General features: G+C 52.0%; 2 protein-coding genes across 2 annotated transcripts in view; one reads left to right on the forward strand and one right to left on the reverse strand.

Annotated features, from left to right (window-relative positions):
- Positions 1–85: 85 nt before the first annotated feature.
- Positions 86–3,103, reverse strand: LAMTOR2 (late endosomal/lysosomal adaptor, MAPK and MTOR activator 2). Its single transcript, XM_004388495.1, has 4 exons — positions 2,870–3,103; positions 2,404–2,566; positions 514–603; positions 86–280 (listed from the first exon to the last, which is right to left on the reverse strand). The coding sequence occupies exons 1-4, from the start codon at positions 2,935–2,937 to the stop codon at positions 224–226; spliced, it is 378 nt and encodes a 125-aa protein (XP_004388552.1). The 5' UTR covers positions 2,938–3,103; the 3' UTR covers positions 86–223.
- Positions 3,104–4,082: 979 nt separating this feature from the next.
- UBQLN4 (ubiquilin 4) overlaps positions 4,083–9,672 on the forward strand; it is a 20,295-nt gene continuing 14,705 nt past the window's right edge. The window contains exons 1-4 of the mRNA XM_004388497.3: positions 4,083–4,214; positions 5,730–5,881; positions 6,289–6,506; positions 7,277–7,539. Coding sequence (XP_004388554.1) covers positions 4,107–4,214; positions 5,730–5,881; positions 6,289–6,506; positions 7,277–7,539 — 741 coding nt within the window. The 5' untranslated portion in view covers positions 4,083–4,106. The remainder of the gene's footprint in view (positions 4,215–5,729; positions 5,882–6,288; positions 6,507–7,276; positions 7,540–9,672) is intronic.

Genomic DNA, 9,672 nt, shown 5'->3' on the forward strand with positions numbered 1-9,672 from the left:
GAAGTAGGTAGAAATCTGCCCTTGAAGAACATTCCTGCTCCCTCTCTCCTCCTCCCATCCCTACCACCCAAGAAAGTAGCCAAGACACAAGACAGGAGCTTAAGTTTATTCTTGGAAATACAAGTCTCATCCTCCCACCACAGCCCAGGAAGGTCTTCCCCAGGGGCCCTGTCCCTCCAAATGTTCATCTCTCTTTTCTGATCCCAGCTTCCGTCTCTACCCATTATGATGCTGCTACTTGGGTGAGGGGCTCCTCCAGGTACTGCACCAGGGCCTGGGCCTGCAAGAGGGGGAGCAGTTATCAGTCCCACACTGGCCTTCTGCTAGAGGGATCTGGGATCCAGGATCTACACCCCCCAATGCCATATGCTCCGAACACCCAGTCCCAGCTTCAATCTGCTCCTGGGAGCTAGGCCACACCAGGCATAGACTAGGTGGATGTGAGAAGGGCCTCAGAGAGGGAGTAGGGGTGGGAGTGGACATGGTGGTTTGGAGGTAGGGGCACATACACACCTTGGCCTTGAGCATTCCGAAGCCCACAGTCTCCTTGGCATACATACACAGCAGAAGGTTGGCCACCCGTGTGATGGCCACACGGCCCTCCTGGTGGGGAAGGGGATATGATGGGCTGTGATGCTCCGCCTGGCACCCTCAGCCTCCTCCTTCCCCAAGGGCTCCTCTGGCCCCAGAGGGACTTATCTTCTTTCCATGCCCTGGGTACAGCAGGAAGTTCAGCTGGGGGGCTTTGGCTATAGCCCTGGCCAGGGGGTCCTGTGCCTGGGTTCTAGCCTCAACGCAGCCACCTTTTAACCAAGTTGCTCTGGGAAACTCACTTAATCTCCCAGAAACTTGGTTTCTCTTTCTGTAATCCCTACCTCACTCCATTTGGTGGGAGTGTCAATACACATGAAGGAGTTTGTATCTGCAAAGGGTTGTCCAGATGGGAGATGTTTCTATTATGGGCTCAACCCAAGGACACTGTGAGGGACTTGGGAGCAGTCACCCAACTTATATTTCTCTTCTTTTCCCTTAGCAATGCTTTGTAAACTGCAAGTTTGACTACAGGGTTAGGAGATCTATTTAAAAGGTTGATCAGCACTTTGAAAAAAAGAAGAAAGGAGGGAAGAGAAACAAAGAGCATTGCATGTAGTAAGGGAAGTACCATCTCATGAAACTTTTGTTTTAGTGGGCGTATGTGTGTACTGGGCTATAAAATGCACTTTTTATGACCAGGTTGTAGTAAAAAATTTTGAGAGTCATTGCCCGATAGCACTAGCTCTGGACTAGGCACCCAAGGGAGCATCTGTTGAACTGAAATGGTATTCTTGATTGGGCAGAGGGTAGGGAAGAAGCAGACAGTCAAGTTACAGTGTAGACCCTTCCTGGAGAGTTCGCTCTTGGGGTCTGCTTAATTTGGTTCAGCAAACCTTCAGCAGATACCCTCTCTGGCCTCATCTCCTACTACTCACCCATGCTCATGCCACTCCAGTCCCATTAGCCTTGCTATTCCTTGACCAGGCATCATTCTGCCTCAGGGCCTTTGCACTTGCTGTTCTCCCTGTCAGAAATGTTCTTCCCCCAGATAACCACATGGCTCGCTTCCCAGCTTCCTTCAGATCTTCAGTTAAGTATCACCTTTTTAGCGAGATTGTCTCTGATACATCCTCCTCACACTCCCTATCTCCCTTCCCTGCTTATTTTACTCCCTAGCATTTTCACTACCTAACGTACTCTGTATTTTACTTACTGGCTTCCTGACGGCTGGGGTTTTTGTCTCTCCTGTTCACTACTTCCCTGCTAGTCCCCAAAACACCGCAAGGACTTAGTAAGTACTTGTTGAACAAGCAGATACAAAGGTGAGTGAGGCAGTCCCTGCTCCCAAGGCCTTCACAGTCTAATGGCCACTTCCCTTTCTGAACTTCATTTCCTTTGTCTGTAAACTGAAGGGCTTCTACTAGGGCCTGGAGACCCTGCCAACTTTATGGTTTCATAAGTCAGTGAACCTGGGACAATACCTTGTGTTTGCACATCCCTTTAGAGTTTACATCCATTCTTTCATTTGATGTTCAAAACAGCTCAGTGAGGTGGGCAAAGGGGTGTGTTGTTACTGTTTTCACCTTAGAGCTGAGGAAGCTCAGAGAGGTTAAGTGACTTACCCAAGGTCCCACAACTGATAAGTGGCTGGCTGAGACCAGAACCCCAGTGAGATCTCGGGTCCAGAACTCCTTCCTCACTACCACTTGATGCATAAGGTCCTGCCTATTATAAATGCTGCTGCCGATCAACTCGTAAGACTCTTTCGGAGATTCTGTTCCTGCCCCTCCAACCATCCAGGATGGGATCCGGGTAGCCCTCTGGGAATCCCCGTGGGGGACAGAAGAAGCCAGGCTCCCCCTTCCATACCATGCAGTCCATGAGGATGAATTTGAGATTGTCTTCGTTAAACGCTTGGTTCCCGTTCCGGTCGTAGGCGGCCCAGATATTACTGGCAATGGCCGCTGTGACCCGGGCGTCCGTGTCTCCGTAACCCGAGTAGGCCAGCAGCGAACCCTCGTTATTCAGCAGCCTGGCGAGGGATATCAACGTGTTCAGAGCAGGGAATAAAACGCCTGGGTTCTCACCCCAAATCCCGCCACCGGAGCTTCTAGGAAGCAAGGATCTGGACTGAGTGTGTCCCGGAACGTGCCCCAGCACCCAGCACGCCAGCTTCCCTTTTCGAGAAAAGCCTCTCCGGGCCAGTTTCCCCAGCTGCTGCCCATTGCCGCCTCTTTCCTTCCCGGCGATCCTTCCCCACCCCTCCCTCAGAGAGCCGCGCGCCGCCCCACTCCGGCTCCAGAGCGCCCCGCTCGGGTCCTCGGTCCGCACTCACAGCGTGCTCTGGACGCCTCCAGTGTTGGCTTGGCTTAGCACCTGGGTCAAAGCCTTGGGGCGCAGCATGCCTGCGGCACCTAACCCCAGGCTTTTGCACTCAGATACTCTGGATTGCCTCCTGCTGGCCTCCACCTGCCGCTTCCCGTAGCCCAGCAGCCCTGCCCCCGAAACGTCCTGGGAGTTGTAGTTTCCTGGCCTGACTATTGTGGTTCTGATTTAATTCCGTCCCGCCGCGGAGGACCCTGGGAATTGTAGTTCCTTGTGGCCTCGCGAGGCACCCTGGGAACTATAGTTTGCTTTTCCAGTCAGACCACGCGGTTATGGGGGAAAAGAGCGGGAGTAAAAGGCCCGTGGAAGTACTGGAAGGACATTTAACCCCTTCGAGGAGAGAGAAGGCGTCCTGTCCGCTTGGCAATCCACAATTCAATAATAATAATAATAATAATAAAATCCCTGTATTTGTCAAGCACACCTTTGGTTACTTTCCAAAGCAGTGTTCTATGTAATGCACGATTCTGTGAGATGAGGCTATACGTATTATTATCTTGAGGAAACCTAGGCTCAGAAAGGCCGCGCAGGCAAAACCCAGGTCTCTGAAACCGTATTTCATCGTCCTTCATTCGGGCCACGACCCTAGGGGGAATAGGGTCAATCCTAGATATGAGAGCCTAGGTGGACATCCAGGGGTTGGAAAATTCAACCTCCAAATCGAGAAAGAGAAGGCCTGGAAGGGATTTGGGCCTCTCAAGAAAGACCAAGTTATCACAGGCAACGGTGATAAAGCAGAAATACAGAAAGTCCTTTGTCCCGGAGCGGGAGTTACCCGCGGAGGGGCGGGGGCAGCCTTAGGCCAGACTGGACCGCGGCGCTGCTCAGGCCGGCTTGAGTGGGCGGTGGTCTCTCTCTCCCGGAACCCGCCCTCCGCTCCCCGCCCCCGGAGTGGAGGACACGCCCCGCCCCCGCCAGAGCCCCTCCAGGGGCTACCACCTTGTAAGGCCGTGTCCAGGCTCCCGAGCCCGGGGGTCGGCCCTGGGCGGACCCCGCTGCAGTGGCCCCCCCAGTCCGCCCGGGGCGCTGTGGCTGCGGCTGGTCCGGAGGGGGCGGCGAAGCCTCGGGGAGGGGAGAGGAGTGTTGGAGGCGCCGGAGCCGAGCCGGGCCGGCTGGGCGGGCGGGGAGGAGGAGGAGGAGGAGGAGCCGGGCGGGCTGGCGGGCGGCCGGGTGGCGGCGGCGGCGGCATGGCGGAGCCGAGCGGGGCCGAGACGAGGCCCCCGATTCGGGTCACCGTCAAGACCCCCAAGGACAAGGAGGAAATTGTGATCTGCGATCGAGCCTCGGTCAAGGAGGTAGTATGGGTGGCGGGGACCGAGCGCGGAGGAGGGGTCTGTGAGGAGATGGGGGGGGTCTCTGAGACACGGTCGGGGCGACCGGGAGGGCCCTAGAGAGAAGGGCAGGGGTCCAGCAGGGACCCCGAGGAGCGAGAGGGAAGGAGAGGCGGGTAGGGGGCGCTCTGCAAAGGGTAGATCCGGGGGAGCGTGGCGCGTGTGTGTTGGGGGGCCGAGGTTTGCCGTGTGGCCAGGGCTGGGGGCGTGGTGGAGAGGGGGCACCTTGCACTGAGAAAGGGGAAGGACCCCGGGTTTGAGGGGAGTGTGCGCTCCGGCGACCGGTCGGGGTTCAAGGCGCCAAGGCTGAGTGGGGGGCACCGGCAAGGTGCTGAACCAGGAGAAGGGGCCGGGGGAGGGGGGCGATGCTGGCGGAGAGCGCCGGGCGCCTACTGTATGCTTCCCAGGACGCCCAACGTCTTGGGTGAAAACCTGCGGCGGCGGGGAGAGGATTTTCCTCTGCCCAGATCCTTTCGAGGTGATTCCGTTTGCTTCTCAGCTCTTCAGGGATTTACGCAGTGTCCAGTAGGTGCTCACTAAAAAATTGTTGAATGATAGAATATTGCCTGTGTTCTTCACCACCAGTGGCTGCTCCAAAATTTCACATAGGCGGGGCTTAAGATAGGCTATCTGGTTGGAAGAGAGGGAGGCTAAACTGTCTTTGCCTAGCAAGTGGGCTTTTTTCTTTAAGAGTGTTTGTTTTTTTAGGGGGAGGGACTGATGGAGTTTGGGTACTCTAGGTCTCTCTAAGGCAGCCCTTGGTGTCACCACTGCCTGCCAACCTTATAAAACGACTCCATTCCAGAATTTAAACCCTTTTCCCTGCACAGCTGAATGTGAAATCAGCTCCAATTGAGAGGCAGTGTGTCTGAGTGGTTAAGAGCCTGGTCAAAGCCTGAGTCCCATTCTGGTCAGGGTAGATTACTGAACCTCTCTGATCCTCAAATTTCTCATCTTTAAAATGGAGATAGTAATTAGTACATATCTTATGGGACTTCGATTGTTAACTGGTGAATAGTAAATGTTCAATAACTGGGATCTATTTGTTGTTGTAGTTCAGAAACGCTGCAGCACACACTGAAACTGAGGAGAGACACTTGAGGTCTGAGAAGAAAAGCTGAAGGGAGACAGGGTCTGGGTTCAAGGTTGAAGGAGTTGGGATGAGGAGGGCTGCCCAGGCAGCACCCTCACAGGAAGCTGGGTGGTGGACTGAAGGTGGAATGACAGATAGCAACAAGGGGTTTCTAGGGTAGAAGACCCTGGGATGGAGCTGAGAGAAGAACCTCTCACTGGTCCAGCTCCTTGGTTAAAAAAGCTCCTGCTTATTGCAGCTTGAGAAATGCATTAGAGATGGAAGAAAAGGCTTCTCATGGCTAGAGGTGGGAGCAAGGGAATGCAAAAGCTCTTGCAGACGAGGCAGGGTCCCTTGTGGGTGGAGCCCAGGCAGCCCCTACAGGGACCTCTGTCTCTTGATCCCAGTTCAAAGAGGAAATCTCCCGGAGGTTTAAGGCCCAGCAGGACCAGCTCGTCTTGATCTTTGCCGGCAAGATCCTTAAGGATGGGGACACACTGAACCAGCATGGGATCAAGGATGGGCTCACTGTCCATCTGGTCATCAAGACCCCTCAGAAGTAAGTTCAGGAGATAAGCAGGCCCAGCTTCTGACAGGGCCTTTAGCTCTCACTTCCCCATCTGAGGCTGTCTTCACCCATCAGCTCATCTGAACCTAGAGGGCTATGCCAAGGCCTGAGAAGGTGACTCCTAGATGAACTGAAGACAGCACTATAATCTCACCTCCTTCTTGTCCTTCTTCCAAAGGGTTCCTGATTGACCCCTCCCAGAATGCCCTGAAGACAGATAATACTAGCTCCTCCCTCGCTCTCTAGTTTACTGACCTCCCCTTCCCCTCCTCCTTCCTGCCTCTGGGTCATAGTTAAGGTAGTAGCTGCCCAGCAGAGAAAGCAATCTGATCTTTGTGGTGCCTTCCTTGTTCTTGGGGTGTGCACTCCAACTAGGCTTCTCCTTTCTCTGTCCTCAGGGCTCAAGACCCGGCTGCTGCCACTGCTTCTTCCCCCTCCACTCCAGACCCTGCCTCTGCACCCTCCACCATGCCTGCTTCACCTGCCACCCCTGCCCAGCCCTCCACCTCTGGCAGCGCCACTTCAGATGCTGGCAGTGGAAGCCGGAGGAGCAGTGGGGGGGGTCCCTCCCCAGGGGCTGGGGAGGGACCCCCCAGTGCAACTGCATCCATACTCTGTAAGCCCCTAGAGAGGAGAACACAGTCCTGTTCCGGTCTGGGGAGGTGGGGAGAGCCAAGAGCAGGGAGAAATATGGTCCCCGATCCTTGTCTGATGGGAGTAGGTGAGCCCTGGACAGAGGGTTTGAAACACTGGTATTTGAGTCAGACCAGGGAGGGAGGAGACTGCAAACCCTGGTGGCATAGTGGTTAAGAGCTACGGCTACTAACCAAGAGGTTGGCAGTTCGAATCAACTGTGTGCTCCTTGGAAACCCTATGGGGCCGTTCTATTCTGTCCTATAGGGTCACTATGAGTCGGAATTGACTCGACAGCAATGGTTTTTTTTTTTTTCTTTTTTTTTTTTTAGGGAGGAGACTAGTTTGTGAGGGCTTCCTGGAGGAGGGGAGCATGGCTAAGTGTTAAGAGTGAGGGGAGAAATGGGGCTGGGTGAGGATATTGGAAGAACTTGTGAGTTTGGGGAAAAGGTAGGCCCAGCAGGAGCTGGGACAGGGAATATTTATTTACCTAGGCCATCCCTGCTTGCCCACTCTGTGCTAGGTACTGTGCTCAGCTCTGGGGTAATCTAGGCCTCTGTAGTCAAAGAGGTCTGAATCCAATAGCTGATGTCTCTGCAGTGGATCAGGGCTAGGCTGTGAGAGTAAGTGCAAAAGGGAGCTGTGAGAAGCAGAGAACAGATTGGGCCCGTCCTGGAGATCTGAATTCAGTAGCTTTGGCCATGTGGGGGAAAGGCCACTTGAGTAGAGTGTGACCCTGCCCCCTCCCCACAGCTGGCTTTGGGGGCATCCTGGGGCTGGGCAGCCTGGGCCTGGGCTCTGCCAACTTCATGGAGCTGCAGCAACAGATGCAGAGGCAGCTGATGTCCAACCCTGAGATGCTATCACAGATCATGGAGAACCCCCTGGTCCAGGACATGATGTCTAACCCCGACCTGATGCGCCACATGATCATGGCCAACCCCCAGATGCAGCAGCTGATGGAGCGGAACCCTGAGATCAGTCACATGCTCAACAACCCTGAGCTCATGAGACAGGTGAGTACAAGAGAAGGTTGGGTAGGTTAGGAACATGTGGAACCCAGTCTTGCCCTGCCCAGCCTTTTCCTACTTTGTCCTACATTGATTTGTTCATTCATCCAGCAGCCATACTTAAACACTGGGGGGGCGCAGTGATGAAAAAACACAGGCCTAGCTTTCTCAATGGGAAGTAGGACAGGTTAACAGGCAATTATAATACAGTGTGGTCAGCGCCTCTTGGAAGAAGCATCATCCAAGCTGAGACCCAAAGGAGGAGAACAATGAACCAGGGGAAGAAAATGAGAGAGTGTTTAGGGCAGAGGGAAAGCAAGTGCAAAGGCCTGGAAGTAAAAGAGTGGTATGTTTGGAGAGCAAGGTGGCTGGGCAGGGCCCAGTGGGGAAGGGACACCGGGAGAAAGCAGTTTTGGTATTGGTCTTTGGGAGCTCCATCTCCCAAAGAATAGATGAGCTGCCCAGCAGAGCTGCAGACACCAGTGCTAAACTCATTGGAAAATAAGTTCCAAGAGGGCAGGGGTTTTCGAGTGTTTTTTGTTTACTGTCTAGAATAATGCCTGATACGTAGTTATTGTTGTTGTTAGGTGCTATCGAGTCAATTTTCGACTCATAGTGACCCCATGTGACAGGGTTTTCTAGGCTGTAATCTTTATGGCCACCACTTATCTGTCATTTTGTTGTATTGTGGTGGCTTGTATGTGATCCTGGAAGCTATGCCACCAGTATTTCAGATACCAGCAGGGTCACCCATGGTGGACAGGTTTCAGCGGAGCTTCCAGACTAACACAGACTAGGAAGAAGGACCTGGTCATCTACTTCTAAAATAATTGGCCAGTGAAAACCTCATGAATAGCAGTGGAACATTGTCTGATATCGTGCTGGAAGATGAGCCCAGAATATGACTGGGGAAGAGCTGCCTTCTCAAAGGAGAGTTGACCTTAATGATGTGGATGGAGTCAAGCTTTCAGGACCTTCATTTGCTGATGTGGCACGAGTCAAAATGAGAAGAAACAGCTGCACACATCCGTTAGTAATCAGAACATGGAATGTACAAAGTATGAATCCAGGAAAATTATAAGTTGTCGAAAATGAAATGGAACACATAAAGTTCAATACCTTGGCATTAGTGAGCTGAAATGGACCGGTATTGGCCATTTTGAATCAGACAGTCATATGCTCTACTATGCCAGGAATGACAAATTGAAGAGGAAGGGCATCACATTCATTGCCAAAAAGAACATTTCAAGATCTATCCTGAAGCACAACACTGCTAGTGATAGGATAATATCCATACGCCTGCAAGGAAGACCAGTTAATAAGACTATTTATTCCAATTTACACACCAACCACTAATGCCAAAGATAAAGAAATTGAAGATTTTTACCAGCTTCTGCAGTCTGAAATTGATCAAACATGCAGTCAAGATACATTGATAATTACTGGTGATTGGAATGTAAATGTTGGAAACAAAGACGAAGGATCAGTAGTTGGAAAATAGGGCCTTGGTGATAGAAATGATGCCAGAAATCGCATGATAGAATTTTGCAAGACTAATGATCTATTCATTGCAAATACCTTTTTCCAACAACATAAATGGTGACTACACACATGGACCTTGCCGAATGGAATACCCAAGAATCCAGTCGACTGCATCTGTGAAAGAAACGATGGAGAAGCTCGATATCATCAGTCAGAACAAGGGCAGGGGCCGACTGCAAAACAGACCATCAGTTGCTCTTATGTAAGTTCAAGCTGAAACTGAAGAAAATTAAAACAAGTCCACGAGGGCCAAAGTACGACCTTGAGTATATCCCACCTGAATTTAGAGACCATCTTAAGAATAGATTTGATGCAGTGAACACTAATGACCGAAGACCAAACGAGTTGTGGGATGACATCAATGACATCATACACAAAGAAAGCAAAAGGTCATTTAAAAGACAGGAAAAAAAGAAAAGACCAAAATGGATGTCAGAAGAGACTCTGAAACTTGCTCTTGAACATAGAGTAGCTAAAGCAAATGGAAGAAATGATGATGTAAAAGAGCTGAACAGAAGATTTCAAAGGGCGGCTCGAGAAGACAAAATATTGTAATGAAATGTGCAAAGACCTGGAGTAGGAAAACCAAAAGGGAAG

Source organism: Trichechus manatus, unplaced genomic scaffold, assembly GCF_000243295.1.
Source record: "Trichechus manatus latirostris isolate Lorelei unplaced genomic scaffold, TriManLat1.0 scaffold00213, whole genome shotgun sequence".
Lineage (NCBI taxonomy): Eukaryota > Metazoa > Chordata > Mammalia > Sirenia > Trichechidae > Trichechus > Trichechus manatus.

Coding starts and splice junctions, on each gene's coding strand:
- LAMTOR2 (XM_004388495.1), bottom strand. CDS start 2,937: ATGCTGCGCCCCAAGGCTTTGACCCAGGTGCTAAGCCAAGCCAACACT. Junction 2,567..2,869: donor GGAGGCGTCCAGAGCACGCT/GTGAGTGCGGAC, acceptor ATCCCTCGCCAG/GCTGCTGAATAACGAGGGTT. Junction 604..2,403: donor TCATCCTCATGGACTGCATG/GTATGGAAGGGG, acceptor CTTCCCCACCAG/GAGGGCCGTGTGGCCATCAC.